The following is a 25,886-nucleotide window of genomic DNA, read 5'->3' on the forward strand; positions in this document are numbered from 1 at the left end:
AGGCTTTTTTGCGAGTGAAATCGTATGTGTAGTATGAGTGCATATTCCATTTTTGCGAGACATTTGAACTACCATAAGGGGTCTCAAATTTAGATCAAATGACTGAACACTTCACATTTCAGCTGAATATTCTGTTAATATATTCAACAAATATCTTAGTGGGTAACTTAACCTTTTTGTTTTGTACATTTGATATTTTGTCGTCTGTTTGTATAGAGAGCCACAAATCGTTCAGGATTAAATGATAGATTGTGATGAGGATGTAGAAGTGGTCACTATCAATTCAAACTTTAGAGGCAGAGGTAAACGTAGATTAAATAAATTGATCTTTGACAAATTGTTGTTTTGTAGTTTACGTTATCTTCTAGCATCAGAATCTACATACTTTTCATGCTTGATTTTGTCAAAATAAAAAACAAAGCGTGGAAAACTAGGGTTAGAACCTATGTGCCAAACTTGACTGACTCCAGCACTGAATATATACGTTTTTGCGATGTGTTCAGGTAGACAAGCTTAGAACTAAGATAAAAAAAGCTCATTGATTTTAAATCATCATTGTTAAGTTAAAACAATAAAATTTCCTAGTTTGACGAGAGTTAACAGGGCAAGAATTTAGGATTATTCTGTTATTAATTACTAAATGTGACGTCATTGCAAGTTTATACCTATATAGTAAGCAGACCATATCTACATAACAAACATATTTTTATGTACTTTATTAATTTTTTAAGAACTCTTAATTATTCGATTAATATATTCCGTATTGTCATATGAAGAATCACATCAAGAATAAAACGACCAACTTAGTTATCCTAGGTAGCAGTACTATACCATCACAAAACTTAAATTCGTTGAAGGAAGCAAATTTTTATAGAATTTTTTTTCAATAACATATACGCCACTGTGGTTACATTATATGATTTATCAATGCTTACTTATTTTAATATAGTCTCAATAATAATAGTAATAATATGTACTATTAATTATTTGTTCGGTCTTTACCTTTATTGGGCGCCTTTATATTTTTAATTTAATATTTTCCATAAATAAAATTTCAAATGATTTTGATTATGATTTTTTAAATAAGATACTATTCAATTTAATAATAAATCTTTCTTAGAACATGAAAACAAATCTCTTTCCTCAGGGGCGGTTCAAAATTTAATAAAAAAAAATAAATGCTCTTAACAGAAATATAAACAGTATATTAAAAATATATTCCTTTTATAATAAATTAAATGAATCACCATTTAAATTCATGGATTTTCCTTGGAAAACTAAATTAATTATTTATCACTAAACTATATTAATAACATTTGGTTTCTCAACCACTGTGAACTGTTTGATTTTAAAATTTCGAATGACTACCAAATTTTGTTAATTATTTACACTTATTTTACTATATTCTATATCTACATTAAATGTTTAAAAACAAGTCTTTATATAACTTAAAGTGATGTTCGCTACCACTAACGTTTATTTAGCTTTTAATATTATTCTATTTTGACGTATTAAACAATAGCTATTTATGATATACGTGTTAAAAGTAAGATTTTATTTTGTGAGTGAAGATGATTAAAAAACGAGCGTAGCGAGTTTTTTAACTTCACGAACAAAATAAAATTACTTTTAACACGTATATCATACACTATTTTTTCTACAAAACTGTTTATTCACTTACTAATACTCTATGTCATGCAAATATTATAGTCCACTGGTCCTATAATATTCCTACATTCTGCTTCACTCCTTTACTTGAATTGATTGAGTCTATGTTTCTGTGTTTTCCTTCTATCTTATTAGAACTGCCAAATCTTGATTATAGTGTTATACTATAATGAAGTAATCGCTTGAGAAAACAATTTTTGCTTTTTCGGGTTACTTGTTGAGTACAAATATTCCGCAACATCGATAAACTAGATTTTTTCGTAACTTCCGATTTTGTAGTAACGGAAATGGAAGACATGAGTATTAGCCACGGTAATGCCCAATTATACTGTCACTAAATGGCATTAAAAATTATCTATACCTACACGTAATCATTCTTTAATCATTTCGAATTCTATTAAAATGGTGGAATAATGTCTTCATAGAAGCTTTAGAACAGAAAATTTCATACATTTTGTAACCGAAATGTTTGGTCAAACTGTAAGGGCATATTTTACGTCACAAATTAACAAACAAAAGTTCTTATAAAATATGTTCAAAAACGTTCTGTTTTCGAGATACAGGGAGTTCAATTTAAGGGAAGACTGTGATATATTTCATTTTGAAAAAGACAAATGAGGATGCCATGTAAATATTTTCTGTGATCGCTTGAATTATTATATTTCAAATATCAACTTAATGTCGCTTTTATTAACAATTACCCATTTTTATAAATCTATGTAGCCAATTGAGAAGTCACATTCAATCTATTTGTACGGAAGTTGTTGACAAAAAGTAAACTAGTCCCAAAAATTAACGGATATTAAAAAAATCTCAATTTTTTGGGTGATTTCCAGAGAACTGTAAATGGTTATAGAGAGAATTAAAGAAAAGGAAATTGATGCTTCAAGTTTCTAGTTTTAGGATCTGGAAAAGAAAAAAAAATTTTTTACTTTTGCTGTGTCTTCAACTGTTTTATAGGGGAAGAAGAGATTTTCTTCGAATTTTCAATAGTTTGATCAGAAACTAGATAACTTCAAACATAATATTTGTGTATTGTTTTCTGCGGTTAATAAATATTAAAGACCGCGAACAACTTTAACTGTATTGACAAACCTTTAAGGGTATTCTCAAAACATTGTTGTGTTAGAAATTAAACACACTGAATAATGATACTGCGAGCGTCGTAGTATCATTATTCAGAATAGAAAATTGTGATCTGTATAAATAATAGCTGCAGATATACTACAATGTTACAAATTGATGAACGAGAAACTCCAAAACTTCAAGCCTTACCCTAAAACGATCGTTTTCTAAATATAATACGATTCTGCTATTATTCCTTGCAACATTCGCCTCTAGGGGACAATGAGAGAAACAATTGAGAAGTTTATTTAATCGACACATAATTCTTTAACACCTTTCAACAACGAATCTTATTTGAGATTATTGACTCAAATCAAGACCCCAAATAAATATATTTGAGCTCTTGTAGCGTCATGTTCTAATAATAACTATTACTACTATTATTATTACCACAAAACTTTTTTAGACTAAGAGTACTCTTAATATTGGTATGTCCGGAATCATGCGTGAGTAGAAACAGCGAGAAAAGGTATAGATGACCCTGCTGGGTATGCGACTATTTGTTAACATTCATACTATCATACATATTTAATTAAATAATAGCTAATATTAGTATCTATTATTTATAATGTTTTTTAACGAAATAGTATGCATGTTGTTGTATAATGAATTATTATTGTTTCGCCTTGAACTCAATTTATGGTGCGGTCAAGAACACGTTAATGAAATTGGGGGAACAGAACAAACTATCCATTTGCACTAAACTTTATATTTATATAGAAGCTAACTAGGCAGTTTACAACATAATTTTGAATCGTGTAATTAAGAAATAAATTTGTTAATATTTCTTTAAAACAGACTTCAGCTTGAAGGTAGATGTTAAACAAAAAGTATATCAATATACAATTACAGCGTTAAACATGTAAATTATTACAAGTGAAACAAAAGGTGCGTTCCAAAGTAAACAGGATTTTTTTAAAATAAAAACAACAAAAAGATTGTTTTGGCAAAACCGATTTATTTTATTCTAAATAGTTTCCTTCCATCGGCAAATAATGCATTTTTTTTAAACAGTCGCACGGTGACAAATCAGGCGAATACAGGGAGTGGTTGACAGTTAGTCAAAAAATCAGTTACAAATGTTGATCGAAGAGATGGCGCATTATCGTGTAACAAACACCAACTTCCCTCTGCGCGATATTCTGGCCGAATACGATGCACCAAACACTTCAAAACGCCAAGATAGAATTGTGCATTAACGGTTTGGTTCGGTGAAACAAATTCTTTGTGGATAATACCCTTAGAATCGTAAAAGCAAATCAACATTGTCTTCACTTTTCACTGCGCCAAACAAGAGTTTTTCTGGATCATATTGAAAACACCATGTCGAATCACTAGTCACAATTTTGTAAAGGAATAAGTTTTTGTATCTTTTGGCCTCCCGTATGATGTCCTTCGAATGTTGAATTATGAGCAATTTTTGTTAGTCAACTTGGCGGTACAAACCGTGCACACACTTTCTGGTAGCGTAAATGTTCAACCAAAATACGATAAATTGATGTTTTCGAGATGTTCAATTCCAATTCCATGAATTTCAATGAAGATTTTCGGTGATCTTTGATGAATTCACTCACAGTTTTGATGGAATCTGCGGTGATCATGGATTTCTGTTGGCCAACACGTTGCTCATCATTGATATCCTCACGACACAACTTTAAACAGCGTGTACAGGGCGAATCACTATATTTTGACCCCCTCATTAACTTTTTGTTTTAGGAATTATTAAAAAATGTGAAATACAAAAGTTGCACGATTTTTTATGAAGTTTTCGGAAATGATAGTAGAAAAACAAATAAAGTCCAAATAAAATGCTAACTTTATTAATTTAAATGGAATACCCTGTATATTTTTGCATATTTGGATAGAACGTTTCCTGTCTAATATTGTCATAGAGGGTTTGTTAGATCCACCTCCACCTAACAATAAGCGAGATAATATTAAAAAAGGAAAATAAGGTTTTTTATTAAGAAAAAAGACATTTTGTAATTGTTAGACCTCTTTCAGGCATTTCTGTCTTTTTTCCAATTACGTAAGGATTTACAGATTTAGTTGTAATATTTTAACATAATCGGACACTGATACGGGCCAAAATACGGATAGATATTTTAACTAAATCGCACTAATTATATCGTGTGAGGCCAATTTACTCATAGACAATGTTATATGGTAGGTCGTGAAAGTGACAGGTAGGAATGTCTTGATAACATTGTTACTGATTGACAATTTGTATTACTATTTAAGGAATTAAAATAGAGTATAGAGAATAACTTATTCTATTTAAATTCCTATATTTCAATTTTATATTTCTGTGTAACCCATTTTAATTAAATAATAATACAAACTATCATACAATAACAATGTTGTCATAACATTACCTGAAACTATCACGGCCTACCATATAACATTGTCCATGAGTAAATAGGTCGCTCACGGCCTAATTAGTGAGATTTACTTAAAATACCTATATGCATTTTGGACTAATCAATGTCCGATAACTATGTCAAAATATATTACAACTATATCTAAATCCTTACGTAATTGGAAAAAAGGCAGAAATGCCTGAAAGGGGTCTAACAATTACAAAATGTCTTATGTTCTTAATAAAAAAATCTTCTTTTCGTTTTTTAATATTATCTCGCTTATTCTTAGATGTGGACCCAACAAACTCTATATGACTGTGCTCGACAGAGAACGTTCTATCCAAATAAGTAAAAATATACAGGGAGTTCTATTTAAATTAACAAAGTTAACATCCGCGGCCATTTGGTTTGGACTTCTTTTGTTTTTATACTATCATTCTCGAAATCTTCATAAAAAATCGAGCAACTTTTGTATTTTACATTTTTTTATAACTCTTAAAACAAAAAAGTTAAAGGGGGTCAAATTATAGTGAATCACCCTGTACCACTCAAAAACTCTGCCACGCGATAAACAATTATCACCATAAACTTGGGTTTACCAAGTTTTAAACAAAACTTGTTCGATGCTCATTTTTGTACCGATCACTTCAGACGCAATAACTCCACTTCTATTCTTCCAAATGTTATGAAATTTTGTCAGTATATCAACAGATGGACTCACCAGAAATACGTATTTTGAAAAGTCCTGCTAACTTCTTAATTTTTCATATTTATATATCTCAGTATAAGTAACCGAGATATACTATATTTACTAGTTATCCGTAATCATATACTTCCTTAAAATTAGCTGTTAGTGATCGATCTGATCTTAGATCAGCGGTCTTCAAACTTTTGCGACTTGTGGAACCCAGCCAACATTTCACACCTAAAAAACATTTTTTACTGATTATGTCAACGAATTCTAACCACTAGAAGGAGCTTTGTATATTCTTATACATGTGTTTTAACTGTAGCAAACATCTAAACAGAGAACTACCTAATAAATAAAGATAGATAGTGTCAAATGTAAACAATGAGACACAACGGCAGTGGCGTACTGTCAAAAAAGGCAAAATATTAAAATTTACAAAATACCAATACACATTTGAAAAGATTACTCATTTTATAAATAATTTTTACATATTGGTGATATAATGAGACGGTAAAAATTGAAGTAAAATTAATAAACTGTTTTTACTATACTCAAATTGTTTTGATCAGTACTGATTAATTAAATGCTTTTATCCAACACTTGTATATAATACTATAATTTCTTTGGTTTTAAAGGAATAATGGGGCCTATAAGTCACTAGTGAGGTATATGTCATAAGTCACTAATAAGTTATAACTTATAAAACCCACTAGTAACTTATAGAAATCATAAAAAGACAAATGTTTGGTTTATTTTTCTAGTTTTTATTAGAAAACCAATTTGAAACAGTAATAAGTCAACAAATAACCTAAAATGCTACAAACTTACAATCTACCTACTTATTAATATTAACATTAACATTTGTAAAGCCGTAATTTGATATTTGAAGGAGCACCATCAAAAGTAACAGAAACTATTTTGATACCTAATTCACCTAAAAATTCTAAACATTTTTCTAACAAATTAGCTTTTTCTCCACCACTTAAACCGTTTGTCAAGAAGTACCTAATAGGTATTTTCCAATGACTATTTATAGCTACAACCATAAAAACAAGGGAGCTTCTCGTAGCTTCTTGAATATTATCCCCATATACTTCAATGCCGACATTAACATATCCAGTGAATCGTTTCCCATTCCACTCAACACTTTGCATTATAGACGTTTCGTCAAATACCAAATTGCGCAAAATTTCACTGTTTGTTTCTCTTACTTTCATTTTAATAGCAGCCAATGCTTCATTTGTAAATCCAGGTGTTCCATCAATAGATCTGTACCACTTAGACATTGTTTTTATATGTGGCAAAGTCATGTTAAAACTTCTTGCATAATTATAAGCATCTGTTGAATAAAAGCTTAACGTTAAGGCAAACAACCTAAGCTCATGTGAATACTTTTTACGAGATTGTCATTTTCTTGATCTTTGACAGATTTCACCTAACATTCCAGGTGCTGATTCCTAAATATACATATTGTTTACAGACACAGAAAGAATATGTATTTTTCAACTTACATGAATTGAGCAGTTTCTGTTAAGTCAGAAATTTCAAAAGAGAATTAAGGCTACAAATTCTGGCTTTTTGCCTGCTGCAGACTTCGGATCTTTATTGTTTTTTCCAATTTTTTCTTTCTCTTTTTGGACTATCCATGTCAGAAGTATGGCATTCTCCAAAATATCGTGGATAAGGCCTTTTCCTAAAAATTATGAATTATATATAAACACTTACGGTAGTGTTTATATAAAATAAAATGGCAATACATAAATAGGTAACAAGGTAGAATTTTCTTGGTATTTTTTAAAATGTACTGAATAAAAAAAATGTTAGATAGGTAAGCAAATAGCAAAATTATAGGGTATTAGTTGTAGATACTATACAAAGGATATATAATTTGTTAATTATATTTTTATAACTTACTTCACGTTTATAATTTTATTACGATTGGGTGAATCCATTCCTATTTCTGATGCAGTTAAAGTTGATCAATGTTTTGGTGATGTGTCACCAAATTTCAAATATATTTCAGAAAGATCTGTAACCTTATTTGTAGTAGATAACAAGCCTGATTGAGCACTCAGTGTCGATGACGATGAACATGTGGATATACTTTCTGGTTTTTGTTGCAGCAAGTGCAATGACTGTTCCGTAGAGAAATATTTTTCTTATTAAAACTGTCTGATCTATAAATATTAAATAAAAAGGTACAGAGACACTAGGTAAAGGCTTTTTACTTGTATATTTTAATCAATATAAAAGTTATTTTACCTGCTATAAGTAGAAGCTATTATTCTCGCAAGTACTTTATACCTGATGGCTTTGTCAGAAAATCATTCATTCAAAATGATCATAACAAACAAAAATGTTGTCGGTAATATTGACATCACCTAGGGAGAGTTTCCACAAGTTTCTCCGTTCCAGATTCTTAGGAAATCTAAAAAATATAGGTATTACTCATACTTATAATATTACTGAAACAGGAAAAAATAAGTTGAACAATTAAAAAATATATCTTTCTAATAATTTAGATAATGATTTAGTCAGTATTTTATCACTGCTAATTAAGTACTAAATGTAAAACACCCTTATGTAATTCCTCAAACGCCGCCCATGTTGCTTGTTTACTTACCTGTCAAAAGACCGCTGCTCGCCCTTTTTAAATAAAACTTTGCAAATAACACACTTTCTAACCATATCTTACCAGTAAATAAATGTCCATACATAAATGCATTTTGCTGAGTCGCGGAACCCCCAGGCAGAGAGGTTGTAGGGAACCCCATGGTTCTGCGGAACACAGTTTAAATACCGCTGTGTTAGATTATAGTAGTAGTTTTGAAAACACCTTCAGTCAAATATCCAAACTTATACATGCATTTTTCTTTTTGTATGAAACAGCATATTATTCTATTGGATAATCAGTTATAATATCACAAGAGCATAGAAAATATTCGATTATACTTCCGAGTCACGAGACGTATTCAGTTATAATATCACAAGAGCATAGAAAATATTCGATTATACTTCCGAGTCACGAGACGTATTCTGCGAAACACCACGACAGCGTAGCTGGAGTGGTGTTTTAAGGATATACGTCGAGTGAGAAGGTTAGTATAATCGAATATTTTTGTTTGCTCGAGTGGTATTCGATACGATTATATAATTCAGAGCTTGAACCGAAGCGCTCCATTTTTTTTTACGTTTATTGACAAATGTTAAAACTATCGTTACCATGACATAGTTCACATTGTTGGAGGAGGCGAAACACCAAAACGGTTATACCACGTCGTCAAGAGTATAATCGCTTATCAATACATAGTAACTACGTAAAATTGGTAATTGCTATTGGCTAAATTTCTAATGAATTATATAATCGTAAAATATACATGTAAGCAGTAAACATCATTTTCATATTTGGTTTTACCTAAATGTGGTAAAAAAACGATTCTCATGGTATTAGCAATTAAATCCCGACTGGCTGACTGATTTCGGAATAAGAATCAAAATGTTGTAGTTCTCGCAATTAAATACTTTAAATTAAAGAAGCCAGTTGAAGTGTGTCAAGCCAATACAGTTGTTTACCAATACCACATTTGACATGGAATATCTTCAGATAAGATGAATTTAATATCCATGTCATTCAGTGTCGAGCATTGGCGGACGGATTTTTAAACGTGACAGTTGTATCAAAAATTGACATCAGATTTCTGAACTATCGCAAAGGTTTAAAATTTTGATATTAGATTTTGATTTAATTTTTTTGTTGGTAGATGTAGTTTATTGTCAACAGAAAGTATACCAAATTAGAGCATTTGACTGAAAGAAAGTTACATATAATTTCTTCTTAATATTTGTTTATTGAATTTGTATTTACTCAGGTCTGTTCAGAAAATAACTGAACTTTTTGGATTACGCGTTAATGGAAATATTTAGTGATATGCATTTGGCAGCATTGTAACATACTTGTTCTCGGAATGTTGATGTCTCATTTAGTTTTCGTGATATTTTTATTTGAGTGCAACATATTTAAGTGTTGGTGGCGATACAACGTAAAATTTTGTGTGAAAGTGGCTTAAGCTTTCGCGGAAACGTTAAAACTTTTAAAACAAGCTTACGGGGACATCGTCTCCGAGATGTATGCAATGTTAAGAATGGTTTTCACGATTTAAAAGTGGTCGTCAGCTAATTGAAGATGATGCTCGACCAGAAAAGCCTTTGACTTCAACTGATGACTTCCACGATCAGAAAGTCAAAGATCTGGTGCGTGCAAATCGCCAATAAACAGTCAAAGAAATTGCAGAAGTGGCATCTCAATTGGGTCATTTTAACTAAAAAATTGAACGTGCATGGAGTTGCAGCAAAATTTGTTCCTCGTTTGATAACCGAACAACAGAATCCAATGACGATGAAACGTTCATTAAAAGGATCATAATGGCAGACAAAAGACGGCTACGACATTGAGCTAAAAGTTCAATCATCACAATGGATTGGTACTGTTTTTTTTTTAATTTAGTGGATTTGTGCATTTTGAATCCTTGCCTCAAGGTGAAACAGTGATCCGTATGTTTTACAACGATTACTTAAACAAATCCGCAAAAAGAGATCAGAGTTGTGGCGAGATAACTCATGGTTCTTGCACTATGACATTGCGCCCGCATACTCAGCTTTGCCAATTCGTCAAAATCAGATTACTGTCCTCTTTCAGCCTCCTTCCACGTCAGACCATGCTCCATCTGATTTTTTCTTATTTCTGAAATTAAAATCAGTGCTGAAAGGACGCCATTTTCTTACTGTTGATGTCACCAAAGCAAATTCGTCACTTACTTTAAAGGCCATTTCAAATGAAGCTATCCAGAACTGCTTCGCGAAATGCAAACACCGCTTGATAAGGGGGCGTACTTTGAAGGAGATAAGGACCAGTAATGTATATAATTAATAATAAATTTTTGAACAAATAAAGTTCAGTTATTTTCTGAACAGACCTCGAACACTCACATTAATGTATCAAAGCGACAATAAAGTATTTGGTCGCCACTGATTGATACTACTCCAACCAAATTATTAAGGTTTATTTACCAAAATTGGAAATAATTTTCTGGAAGTTAAATGGCTCCAAAGTTCTTTACTTTTTTTGCTTCCGTACTTGATGTCAATAAGTTCCACTGTTGTAAACGAGAGGCAAGAATCTTTGCCTTATATCTAAATATGTAGTTGCAAGTCTCGTACAAGATTATTTCATTGATTTTGACATATCATAACACAGGTCAACATTTTATCTAGGCATGTGCATGGGAATCGAAGATGGTTTTCTAGGGTTTTTGGGGTCGCTGATTACGATGAGTGGGTCGGTTAGGCTCCATCACGTCATGTTCAAGGTCATTTGAAGGTCAAACGGTCAAAAAATCTTCCAAAAATCTGAAAAATTTAATGGACATGTTTTTGAGGTGGCTGAATCCGAATCCAGTGTTTATTTTTACTTTGCATGCATCCTTGAGGTCATTCAAGTTCATCTCAAGGTTATTTGAGATGTGTTTGAGACAAAAATGCTAAGTACCATACGAAAAATTTGAAAAAAGGTAATTTCAAGGTCATTTGAAGGTCAAATGGTCAAAAAACCGTCCAAAAATCTGAAAAAATTCATGGACATATTTTTGAGGTCGCTAAATCCGAATCCGGTGTTTATTTTTACTTTACATGCATTCTCGAGGTCATTCAAGGTCATGTCAAGGCAGCTATTCTAGTTCTGTGGTACAATTGTGCATTTCGCAGATTGAGATTTTTACCGTGTTATACATTACTGAGATTTATACGAGAAAAGATTCTTTGGAAAGTAACTTTAGAATTCACGTAAAAAAAAACCTCAAATAAGGTTCATTTTTTTGGTTTGTTTTTTGACCGTTTGACCTTCAAATGACCTTGAACTTGACGTGATGGAGCCTAATCGACCCGCTCATCGTAATCAGATAAAATGTTGACCTGTGCATAATCTTTGAAAGTAAAATCAGAATCAACATGTACATACAGATTTTCACTTTCTTCATTACTCGTACTTGACATGGCTGGGTATATAGCATGTGCCACAGTCTCCGCATGTAAAATCCATTTGATAAAACGTCCGCATATTTAATTTTATGTTTAGTTTTTGAATTAAAACCGGCATTTGTCATACAACAATAATTTTCGTGATTTAAGGGTTATCCACAACATTGGTGATCCAAATTGCAGATAAACTTTTTCTCTCGATGCCCAACGTATTAGAGTTATCCTACAAGCTTCACAAAAAACATGTGGAGCCCATTTTTTGTCTTGATGACTTACTGACAAATCAGAATAATGCATATACACTGTTTTCAGAGATTCCGATATAGCTCTTCCTTTTTTTGCAAATATGAATTGTCCACAAACGTATCAAAACCGGTCAGGACTTTACACACTTTATTAGACATTTTATTAAAAATAAAATCGTTTTCTTTCACAAAAACTTTAGAAAATTGAATTTCGAATCAACACGGGTAAGTAAATAAAAGTAATTCTCGTACTAGCAATATGATATTAACAACAACTATCATCCGAGGTATATAAAAATTGTTAGAATTTGTAAATCAGTGTAATTTTTGTGACGTTGTTGGATAAGATTTTTCATATAAAGTTTGTGTTACTTTAATGTGTTCTTTTATAGTACCTATAAATTACTAACAAGTTACGATTAAAGTTTTCAAAGTCCAAGAAAAAAAATTGAACAATTATTTTGTTTTACCTTTTGACAAGTAAATAGTTATCAAGTTTTGTAGCTGACTTTAATATTCTTTATTCAAAGTACCTATAAGTATGACTCGCAGATAAAATTGTTTATATTTGAAGTCAAATAGTTCAGTATCTTGAAAATATATTGTTCTCAAAAAATGTTTTATCTCTAATTTTTTCGTTTTTTATTGCATTTGGGAACGCCACTGACTAGATCATTGACTCAACAAAACACACTAATCGTTTTACGCAGTTGCTTTCCTCCTACTACCGTACTTAAATACGTCACGCGGCGGGCCATGACTGAGAGATTCCTATTTTAATAGTGTCTGGCGTGATGTCTATGTGGGTGCCTCTCTAAAGCGTTGTTATACTTTTATTTGTTACTGGTATGATATGGGATATAACGAAACGATGAAAACATCAATAGTTCTCGTTTTGCTTACTTTACTAACAAGCAGTTCTGGTTTAAATATACTTGGTGTTTTTCCTCATCTCGGTAAAAGTCACGCAGATGTCTTTATTACGTTAATGAAAGGACTAGCTCAGAAAGGACACACTGTGACAGTCATCAGCCATTTTCCCTTGTCAAAATCCATCCCGAACTACAAAGACATCGACCTTGGAGGGAGATCTCAAGCGTTCGTAGAACTTTTACCTATGGACGTAATAAATCCAGGCAGTAGATTACAGATGATCGGCAATGTGTTTTTGTTGTCATATTTTGCCAATATTTCCTGTGAAGTAGGATTTAGCTCGCCAGCGATGCAGAAGTTTCTCAAAACTGACGAGAAATTCGATTTGCTTATCATAGAATTCTTTAACAGTGACTGCTTTATGGGACTGACACAAAAAATAAAGGCTCCTGTTATTGGTTTGAGCTCGTGTACGATCATGCCCTGGACTTCGGAGAGACTAGGCAACCCAACGCACACCGCATACATACCAAATAATAATATGGATTACTCTGACCAGATGACGTTCCGTGAGCGTCTGGAAAATACTGTGATTACCTTAATTCATCAGGCTCACTATCAATACGTCACTTTGAGTAGAGATGAGGAGATTGCTAGGAAATATTTAGGTGAAGAAGCGTCCCGGATTAGAGAATTTATTAGGAACAGCAGTCTTTTGATAACCAATAGTCATTTTACTTTAAATCTTCCCAGACCTCTCGTGCCTGGAGTTGTGGAAGTTGGAGGGTTGCATATTGGAAAAACACAGCCATTGCCGAAGGTGAGATGTCGTTTTAATTATAGCCCATTAGGACATTTATCTTTTTTAAATATTGTTTACTAAAACAGTTTGCGTTTTATTACGGAATTATTTATTACTTCGCTTGAACTCACATTATGATTTAGTTAATAATAGACGTTAAACTAGCCAAATGCAACTTAAACGAATGTTTTCGGAGTGCATACAATGTTATTACTGCTTTTGCAAATTGCAGGGCAATATATACGATGAATTAATAACTAATTAGGCATTGATTAACATTTACATATTTTGGAATAACTTCTACAAATACAAATATTTTCATTAAAATTCCGTAAATATGAAACATCATAGGAAGCAAACGTATAAACTATTTAAGAGGAGCAATATAAATTACCTATAATTACTGCTATAACTTTTGTCTTTATTTTATAATTTTCACTAAAGTTATAGATTCACTGGTTTATTAAATTGTTTGATAGATAAGGCGAAATCGGCGGCTTCGTATGAAAAAATAAGTGGATTCGATTTTTTTGCATAATCACCTCCGTGAGATGTCCCTGAATGAGGATCAAAATGTTACCGGCCGGTAACCTGGTCACAATTTTTTTAAACTAATTTTTTTTAAACAAATTGTAAAAATAACTTGTTTTGTTCCGGAAATTTTGGGGTATTCTAAACAAAATAGTTCCTATGCACTATGCTCCTAAAATCAACGGTTTCTGAGTTATAAACAATTTAATGTACGAAAAAAATGTAAAAACGGCCATTTTCAAGACTCAAAAACAATAACAAAAAATCAAGTTTTTGATGTTACTAAAGTTTAAAAGTAATCTTTAAACATCCCTTGACAAAATACCGAAGAGTTATTTGGTGTAATTACATTGCAATGCGTATTATTTTACCGATAAACAATATTCATTTTGACTTGCGCGCCGCGCGTATGATGGTCCCGGATTTCGGATTTGCACGTATAACTCCCGGAATATAATATAATGTACATACAGGGTCGGAAAGTCCCCATGGCTCCCCCGTTACGTGAGAGCGATAAAGAAAGTCATAGAAATCCGTGCGATAGAGAAAGATGGCTATAATGAAGGCGTCTAATAGTCACCGCCCATTTCGCCCTTCCACAAATACTATTAGACGCCTTCATTATAGCCACCTTTCTCTATCACACGGATTTCTATTACTTACTTTATCGCTCTCACGTAACAGCCGATGAACCATGGGAACTTTCCGCCCCTGTATAATATAAAAAAAATTAAAGAAAAAATCATAACACGGCGAGGAAAATTAAAATTCGTTGAACCGTTGTTAAATTTCACAAACGATTTTTTTGTTTGTAAACAATATTCAATAATTTAATAAAATATATTTAGTTTATTCCAATTTATTTATACCGTCAGTAGGTAGGTAATTCGTGAATAGATATTTCAAAAAGGTATCATTTTCAAAATTCATTCTTGTGAAAATCTGTATATTTGTATAAATGGATGGTTCCTTGAAATTCAGAAGTGTCAGGAAAACGCGTGACCCTGAAAATTTTAAAATTTTCTGCCTGCGGCGCCATTTAAAGACTCTCCGGCCACTTAATATCCCGGAATTCAAATTAACATTTGTAATAACCCCATGCAGAACACATTCAATCAATGTTCAGGCGCCGCCACTGTGTAAAACTAAAGCATATAGTTGTAGAAAAAATAATGTTGCTTGTGTTACTTTATGTGGTTGTAATGCAGACGACTGTGAAAATTTTATACTTAAATAAATATATTTATAAGTTTAAGACATTTTACTCTTTATTTTTTATTTACTTTAAAATATATGTCGAGATATACAGGGTCGGAAAGTCCCCATGGTTCATCGGCCGTTACGTGATGAATAAGATCCACTTCTTATTTGTGGAAGGGCGAAATGGGCGGTGACTATTAGACGCCTTCATTATAGCCATCTTTCTCTATCGTACGGATTTCTATGACTTACTTTATCGCACTCGCGTTACGGCCGATGAACCATGGGGACTTTCCGACCCTGTATGAAAAAGTGAGGCGCTGACGGGGTCGGCGCACAGTGGAGTGCCCGAGCGGCGCGGCGCGCAAGTCAAAATGTATATTGTTAATAGGTAAAATAATACGCATTGCAATGTAATTACACCAAATAACTCCTCCGTATTTTGTCAAGGTATGTTTCAAGATTACTTTTAAATTTTAGTAACATCAAAAACTTTGTTGTTATTGTTTTCGAATTTTGAAAATGACCGTTTTTGCATTTTTTCGTACTTTAAATTGTTTAAAACTCGGAAACCGTTGATTTTAGGAGCATAGTGCATAGGAGCAAAACAAGTTATTTTTGCAATTTGTTTAAAAAAAATTAGTTTAAAAAAATTGTGACCAGGTTACCGGTCGGTAACATTTTGATCCTCATTCAGGGACATCTCACGGAGGTGATTATGCAAAAAAATCGAATCCACTAATTTTTTCATACGAAGCCGCCGATTTCGCCTTGTATATGAGTAAAGAACCATTTTTGATTTGTGTTAACGTCAAACTTGTTTGTTTTCAAAGCCTTCTCAGTCAGAAAACTTAAAACTTATCGTTGGTATTTTTAAAGTTTTATATTTCTCGCAAATCTACACAAAAATAAGTAGAGTATACATTTTTGAAATCCATTTTTAAACCCTCTTTCCATTTGTGAAATAAAATGTGTTCCATATAAAAAACCCAAGTTGTGGTCATATCACAAGAACTAAACATATTATCACATTTATTTTTATGCCATCGAATGTAGCTCAAAAAAGTGCCTGTAGAATGTTCAAATTGTTTTAAGATATCTTGAAAGGGAAACGAGAACAGGGCACCAGTCGGTTTAGCCAAAAATCGAGAAACGACCTGTAGCCCGAAGACGGTAACAGATAGAGAGGTGCGGTTTACGCCGTTGTTATTTTCTCGAAAAAAGAGCTTTGGTCTCGTCTATCAGATTTGCTCTATCTGTGACAAATTCACAGTAACCCTTGAAAACTGACTAATTTTAATCACTTGGTACATCGTGGTAGCTGCTTAACTATTGTTTGTTTATCTGTCTCGTTCGCTTATCTCGCTTATAAAAGTTACATTTATTAAATATTTAGTTTTATGGAGCTGGAACCAAGGTTAATAAAAAATCTTTTCTCCGTTTTATTTGTATTTAAAACTTTTGAAGACCGTTTGCACGATTTAAGAACCGTATTAGGGTTCCACTAAAACAAGGAAGAAGGCATTCATTCATTATCAATGTTTATACAGGGTCGGAAAGTCTCCATGGTTCATCGGCCGTTACGTGAGAGCGATAAAGAAAGTCATAGAAATCCGTGCGATAGAGAAAGATGGCTATAATGAAGGCGTCTAATAGTCACCGCCCATTTCGCCCTACCACAAATAAGATCCACTTCTTATTTGTGGAAGGGCGAAATGGGCGGTGACTATTAGACGCCTTCATTGTAGCCAGCTTTCTCTATCGCACGGATTTACGGATTTCTATGACTTACTTTATCGCTCTCACGTAACGGCCGATGCACCATGGGGAGTTTCCTACCCTGTATTAGCATCACACCTCGGGCTAGTCGGCGCATCAGCTTTCTCAACGTCTTTAGTCAAATAAATATCTAATATAGGATGTCCCTAACAATAAATCGCCGGCCTTAAAACATTTAATTACCTACCTTCAATAAGTTTTTAGTGAAGGAGTTTCTTCTGGATATGTAAGAATTGACTCTCTATGTAAGTTTTGTTAATAGAGTATGTCTACCAAGAAATACAGATTGCTTCACGGTAACCTATCGAATGATATTAATAGAACTGCAAGTTAAAAATTTAAATGATAGTGCCAAGTTATTTGTACTGTTGTTCCACTTTCTGCTTGCCATACTAAAATTGCTGACCACCCATTAATATAACACACCTTCGACTATCACTTACACAAACAAATTCTACGCTCTATTACTACTTTGTGTTTTTTTTCTTTATTTAATACAAAGGTAACATGATTCATTCAGTCATTTATTTGATTCCATATGCTCAAGTTATTAAAAACAAATTTTAAAGGGACAGAAATATTTGAGAGGGGTAATTTAGCGATCATATTTCTCTTGTTGATGTTAACACGCTGAATTGGAATTCATATATGTACATATTAGTCTTTCCTCATTTTGTATGTTTACTAAATAATATAGTCTATATATTTTCATTAATTCACCATTTTCATCATTAAACAAGAAACCATACAAATTTTGTACATACATTTCATAGAATTCATATGGCACATTAATTGATACACGTGAATATTTCGCCAGTGAAGCCTCCCTCCGAACCAAAAATGACCTAAATGTTGTTTACTTTATTGGGGGATAGCGGTTGCTGACCTTGAATTTGACCTTAACCGTGACCTTGAGGGTCAATTAAAAGCCAACATCATAATTTTGGAACCCACAATTTTTTACTCTGGGAATGGACTCGGGAGAAAATTTTACATCTCAACTTTGACCTTACAATCAAGTCACAATGAGTTCAAATGGATCGTCATCCCTGAACAACCTTGGGATAAGATGATTGTCCTAAAGGCGATGGGATTTTCATCAATGTACTCAATCACGACCTTGAGTTTGACATTGACCTTGATGTACAAGGTCATGTGAAGGTAGACTACAGAGATCGACTTTGATGACCTCTACAAATGCTTTTAAAGATATTCGAGACCATGTTATCTTGGATATAATCTTGAAGATCATTTGATGGTTGATTTTGCTTCTTTTTATATCGGTATCTGTATTCCTGAGTGAGGCTGGATCCTGGAAAAAAGTAAATTATACACCCGAGTTTATTATAAAGAAATAAGAGGTCAGATTAAAAGTTCATTTGAAGATCAAATCAAGAGGAATAATAACAAAATGACCTCGTCTACAAATAATAGTGATTTGTAATTTCTTTTTTCAATTTTTTATCATCATTCAGTCTCACTTTGTAACGTACTCAAATATGCATTTTAAACACAGTTATGCAGTTATTGAATAACAAAACATTTTTTTCGTCCTCCCCGCACCCATTCCCCGAATTATTTCATTAATCCGTTGTTAATTTAATTCCCTATTGAGAAAATTTTCGGGGTTTGCTTCAGGGGTCATGAATCATTAGACCTCGCTGTGACCTTGACCGCAAGGTCAAAGTTGAGATCAGGTCAGGATGTAAAATTTTCTGCTGAATCCATTCCCAGTGTAAAAAATAGAGGGTCTTATGTAAAATAATGAAGTTGACCTTGAATCGACTTTCAAGGTCAAATTCAACGCCGGCATTCTCTTTCCCCCAATGAACTGGACAACTTTCATTTAGGTAATTTTTGCATGGAATTGGATTGTTTAACATTTCTTATTTTCTTTTATTGATAATCTGTTTTTGATATTATGTAAAAATTTGTGTATTTTCGGAGCACCAAAATACTTTAATACAATAAATAAATTGCCTTAAATACACAATCGCACGTCTTCTTAATGACGTTCTTAACACGCGACAATTCTAATTTATTTCATCTAAGCAAGAGTTATGAAAATTTTTGAAAATGCACTAGGTAGGAATTGCATAGTTTCTTCTCATATGTACAAAGTAGATTATTATTTTCTATACAATTACTATCTTTTTAATTAAATTAGTTTTAGAATTACTAATTTCTAAATACTTATAACTTTATACTTTGTATTTTTAAATATTTTAAAACGTAGCATTGGTGTGCTGTAGTTATTATGTGAATTTTATTTTTAGTGTTGTTATAAAAATAAAATTGATTTAAAATAATTAATTTAAAAAATGTATACGATTCCGGGCTCCTAAGTTAGATCCACATTTTTTAAATAAATTCTTGTTTGGAAGCATTGCTCTTCTTATTTTGTTGAAAGTTTTACATCATAGACGTAATTGAAGGACTTAGGTCGTTAGGCTTCTCACTCTAGTTGGCTTTAGCTTTTCTAAATTAAATCATTGGTGCTGTGTTTTTCTTACGCGGGAACTGATTTTAAAACAAAAAATTCACTAAAGCGATGGTTCAGGTGTGATCAAAAACACTTTTTTCTTCTATTATAGTTTGAAACACGTTAATTATGCAATGAATTTGTCAGCAATTATTAATTAGGTGTTTCTTATATTCCATTTATACTAATTTTAAGTTAAAGTGAAAGTATATGAATTTTTCTTCATTAGTATTTAACAGTATGACATTTTATAAGGAGGAAGCTTGTTTTAAAAATTACCCGAAGGAAATATAATCAGTTTCCAAACACCTATTTATTTTTGAGCAACCGAAACTTAACAGAGAATCAAAACAAATTTTATCACAATAAATGTTGAAATTGACCTCCGTCTGCGTCGATGCATGCCTTAATACCTAAAATTAAATCACCCTAACCCCTTGGAAAATTAATTGATTATTTCTGATTTAATTATAATATGCTTCTTCAATGTGCATATTCAGTTAACCTTCTGTATTAACAAGGGTCGAATAAACTCGAGATTTTACGTGTCCACATTGAAAAAAATTTACAGGATTCTAGTTGGATGATTGCGATGGCCACATTATTGGTGCATTATATTCGTTTCTCGATCCAACTGTTAGGAAAATGCATAATGTCTTATGTGAACACCAAATTGGTGCCCCATCGTGTATATACCCCAAGAATTGTCTTAAATTCACTGGGTATTTTCGATTAACTTCTTATCGGTAAATAAAATAGAATAAATTCCAGATTTTATTGATGGTGGTTGACAATTTTTCTAGGTATTGTGAGAGTGGTCTTCTAACTATTCGACCATAACGGGATGTGACACTTCCAGTTTCAAAACTCACAAGCGGCTACTTTTTCATTAAATCAAACTTAACATCTACTAAGCATCTCTGTGCATTTTGGGAAATTAAACATTTTATATAAGATTTATATTAGACGCAAAAAATTGCAAATGCAGTAGCGTTTCCAAAAATCTTGTAATATTGACTATTCAACAACAGAAAAAAAAAATTGCAAAAAATAGGAACGAGGAATCAAGACATTCTTCCACACTCTCGATTTTATTCATATTCATATTATTTGTCGGTTTGAGGTGACTAGTCCTTGAAACTTCATTACGATTTCTTTTTCCAAAAAATAGTTAAGTACGTCAAAAAAACTATTTTTGTAAATGCACCTTTTAAGACCTATAGCTGAGAAACGGTGCACCACCCAAATTTTGTAACATATTTACGGGACACCTTGCATACTTTAAAGTGCTTTAGATAATATCAATTTAGGATTCGTAAAGGTGTTGAGTGTAAATATAAAGTCCACAGTAAAGGATAGAATTTTATTTTTACTGCGCTTGCACTTGAACTGGATTTTGGAAAGATATTACTTTTTATATAATAAATTAAATTATTTATTTATTGAAATATAACTTTAGATATTATTTACGGATTTTAATATTTTTATATTCTTTTACATTACAAAAACAGAGTTGTAAGCAATGAGGTTTTCCAATTTTAATATTTTGTTGCTATGTATTGAAAAACAGTGCTTATACATTTTACTGTACACACTCAAATGTTTTCAAATTTATTTAAAAATAAATTCTTTATTTGATTTATACGTGGAGGAACGTTCTACAGATTTGATTTCTGTGTGAAGTTTTAACTTGAACGAATACAACTGAGAGTGTGTGGAGCCCCTTAATTTAATGACAAAGCAATTTTCCTAATCATCTGGAGAATGTCTACACATATTCAACGTATCTCCTTGGACTTGGACTGAAAGTGACCTTTAAAAACATGAGCACGTATACCTTCCCCACTTCTACGAGTAGCAGAACTGATTTATAATAATCAGGAAATCCCATTATTTAATTAGACACATTAATTCAATTACTGGAATATATTAATACAACACATATTGCTCTTATTTTTGTTTTTCATTTTTTTGTTACGGGGGGTGATTTTGCGTGAATTTTCAGTGAATTTATAGCAGCCTTTTCACGAGGGATTTTGGAAAATCTAAGCAAATTAGAAACAATATGTTTTCACTGTTGCTTATAAGTTTTCTCCTCGGTAAAAAACGGTTTACAAGTTGATAAAATACACTTAGAATAAGGAAAAAAGCATACTGAACTTTACACACCTTTTTAATATACAGAAAATCGCGTGCGGTACTATAAACATAATGACACCTCGAGGAATGTTTTTGTGAAACTATTAACACATGAATTTATTAGTATTTTTACAAAATTTTCGACAAAACGGGAAAGGTACATTTCGATGTATTTTCGTAATTTTTCACTTCAAAATCTTAAAGGAATAAAGGAATTGCTTGTCCTAAAGTTAGATCCATTAAAGAAAATAATTATATTCATCGATAATGTTCATTAACGTAAGTAGAAAACATTTCATTTGAAAAAAAAAAGATAGAAAAGATAGGATTTTATCTCCTTTAATTTCCAGATGGCTCCATAGAAATTGTATTAGTTTTAGAACATTTCTCTCTTCCAATGACAATCAATACATAAATATTTTGTGTTGAGGTATTTATCTTTCCCACATTGTTTTTCTACAAACAACATTTTAAAAATGAAATACTTAAATCTTAATAAAATCATATATAACACACCATTAGGGTTTTAGAATATTACTGATGGGTAACGTGGATAACACAGGCACATAAAAAAGTCTAAACCCAAGAGACCCACATATTATTTCCTGTAGTCAAATTGCATGACTTGCCGATGAATTTCGGAGAAAAGTGAAATCTTTGGTTGAAAACGCCCAATAGAACTGATCTTTTCCTAAGTTTTGTCCAAATATGTATTTTGAGGAGATTAATAAGATGCCGGTACTTCCAGTGTCGTAATGCGTTTGATTTCCACTATAGATAAGTCTGGACGGATCGTGCCAATGGATAATTACTTTCACTACCTCCATACCACTTGCTAATAATTTGCTCGTAAATCACAAACTGACCATGACCACACTTCGAAAGAGTAAGCGGGAAATACAACCTGAATTTCTTCAAGTAAAAAAATTGACCTGTGTGCAGTAGTATGTTCGGCTTTGGAAAAGATGGCAACAACTGCGTTCTTGCTTATTATATTCCGAAAAAAAAAATGTTCTGATGCTTTCGACTCGTGATGATGATGCATTAGATGTGCCTGTGAAAGAAGCCTACAAACCCGATATTATATTTTTTTTAAATTCCACAAAAGGTACGGTGGACATGGTACATAGATCGATTAAAATCTGAATATTCTGTAGCAAGAGTCAGTAATCGTTGACCACTAACAGTGTTTTTTTCCTACTAAATACTCTACAATAAATGCCCAGATAATTCACAAATGTAATACCTCTCAAATAACTGCAAGAAGAACATTTATTGGGGAGCTGTCAAAACTATCTCGCCCATACAAGCGTTTTTCTATTTCAAATTTTCTATTCCACTTCGCCAAAAAAAAAAAAAAAACGTTATTGGCAAAAACACAGGTCCAGCAGCCATACCTTTGCAAAATCAGCAGCTTCTACAAAAAGTTAGGTGTAAATACTGCCTAATAAGGAGGAACAGATTTGCACAACATCAGCGTGAAATTTATATTTCCCTAATTTGTAAGAAACACACACAAAAAACCACATATGTATTGAATGTGATAATTCCAGTAAAGAATCTTTGTAACTCAACACTTTTTGTTAAATAAATTTAAATATGTGTTATCTGATTGTGTTAATTTATATAAAAAAACTCGAAAATTTAAATTAATTTTTTAATGTTAGATATAATCTAACACGCGACCGATCGTGTTATGCGAAGGGTAGCGACCGATCTCGGGTTAACAAAATTTGCCCATGACCCCTATATTTCTCAGAAAATTCACTATTTAGATGAAAACTGGCTCAAATATGGGTGAAAACTCATTTTTTCCTAAATTTTGAGGCAATATATCAATTTCGTAGTATTTTGAGAAGCAATATTTCTTAGAAAACTGGCCAAAATACTACGAAAATTATATATCTACAAAATTTAGGGGAAAATTAGTTTTGACCCATATTTGGGTGTTTTCAACATAATCTATCACTTTTCTCCGAAATTCATCGGCAAATCATGAATTTTGACTACAGGATCGTGTACATCTTATCGAATTCCTTCGGAAATGATGTGCGGGCCTCTTGGGTTTGAGCTTTGTTTTGTGCCTGTGTTAATTGTAATTACAATTACAATTAGTACTTAGAATTAATATTAGACGTAGGGTGAAAATTAACGTGTTTTGATCATTCATTTTTCAATACCCAAGTGATTAGTGAACCCAATATTTTTCGCCGGAACGACGCTTTTCGTCTTGGGCACATAGTTTATTGTACAATAATAATTTAAACAAACAAATTTAATATAAACAAACATTCACCATATTTAAGGTTAGGTGATTTGTCATCTACTTATTTGTTTACAATAATGACAACAAGCGCGCACGCGCAAATATTTTTCAATTACAATTAGTGGTAAAAGCTTGGACTTTGCAAGGTACTAATCTAAGTGTAAGTGTAAGTATAAGTGGAAACGTTAATTTAGAGGTTGTGAACGATCATGTATAAAGTCACATGCTAAACTTTTACCACTAATTCTAAGTATTAATTGTAATTGTAATTGGCTGGTTCTGAATGAAGCTTTATTTTAGGAAAATACCCTTGAGACTAAATCAAATATTACTACATTAAAATCTCTGCCAAAAGTGTTACACTAATATTTGTCTAGTCATATTACAACAGATATCGTATCTTATGAACTTGTAACCACAATAAATTATAACTTATCGTTTAAGTCGAATTGAATCGACGCAAAACATTTTCATAAAAAAATTTTGATAAAATAAGTAGTACCGAATTAGTCTGCTAGGTATACAGGGTGATCTTAAATTGTCTCCCGATATTTTCAGGGCAGAGAGAACATAAAAAATAAGAGCGTCCTTTATATAAACCATTTTTTCGAAAAGAGAAAAGGGAGACACAAACTCTTAAAAATCTTTTCATATACCTTATTCATGTTTTAAACATAGATTTAAAGCAATAATTTTAAGCAGTTTTATCAAATTCATTGTTATATCACAGACAAAATAGCTATCGCCACAGACCGCTACTGGAATAGGCCGGCAGTTTTAAATTTCCGAATTGCCGGTAGAGTACACCACCAGCAGAATTTTAGGAAGAATCAAATGCAGCGGCCCGCATACCTACCCGTATCCTAGCAACATATAAACAAGACTTTGGTAATGTTGCCAGGCGTACTTACGGATTTCTTTTGTACACTTTTTTTTATCAATATCTGTTTTTTACGTTACTGTATTTACTTAAATGTATGATGTAGGTACTGATAGAAATGTTTTTAAAGAATCAACGTATATCTATCTATGTTAGTTTCATATGATATTCTGCAGCGGTGTTACAATTAAGTTATTTAATCATAATTTCGTTAATTAGCTACCTACTATTTTCATTTTTTGGTATTGAAATACTGCAGAAAATATATTTTCAAACAAACAAAATTCGTAATAATATTTTAAACAGCTTGTAATATAATTTTTTTAATATTTGATGATGACGATAAATTTATTTAATATACAAGGTTGGTTATTAGTACGTCGCGGAATGTAAGTACAGGTTTTTTTTTTGTATTTTGACATCCACTTACAGGTTTAATAATTAAAGATAGAAAAAAAAACAACTTTAAATACAAATGTACGACTTTTCCTTTATTTCATTTGACGTCAAAATTTGCTGGCATAAAATATATTCTTAAATTAAAAAAAAAATCATTAAAAAAAATAAAATTCATCCTTATGGAAATAACAAACAACGATTTTTATAACTAACCTTTACAACAATATAAGGAGAATACCTAAAAACGAAATAACATTAATATACCTACAATTTTTACAAATCAACATGCAAGTGATTGTGATGATACAGTTGAAAATATGTTTTAATTTACTATTAATTGCTTCAAAAACAAATTCAAAATTATCAAGCATTTCGTCCTGTATTTTTCTTTCAATACTTGTAAATTTTCAGGT

The 25,886-nt window shown here is 31.9% G+C and overlaps 1 protein-coding gene across 2 annotated transcripts in view; it reads left to right on the plus strand.

Moving 5' to 3' along the window:
• Positions 1-25,886, plus strand: part of LOC108910272 (UDP-glucuronosyltransferase 1-1) — a 51,308-nt gene that overhangs the window by 11,531 nt on the left and 13,891 nt on the right. Inside the window, exon 1 of one of the 2 annotated variants that reach the window (XM_018714830.1) lies at positions 12,899-13,815. The exons of the other annotated variant lie outside the window; for it this stretch is intronic. Coding sequence (XP_018570346.1) covers positions 12,976-13,815 — 840 coding nt within the window. The 5' untranslated portion in view covers positions 12,899-12,975. Of the gene's footprint in view, positions 1-12,898; positions 13,816-25,886 lie in introns of those variants that run through there. 2 annotated transcript variants of the gene reach the window in all.

Source organism: Anoplophora glabripennis, unplaced genomic scaffold, assembly GCF_000390285.2.
Source record: "Anoplophora glabripennis isolate ALB-LARVAE unplaced genomic scaffold, Agla_2.0 scaffold332, whole genome shotgun sequence".
Taxonomy (NCBI): Eukaryota; Metazoa; Arthropoda; class Insecta; order Coleoptera; family Cerambycidae; genus Anoplophora; species Anoplophora glabripennis.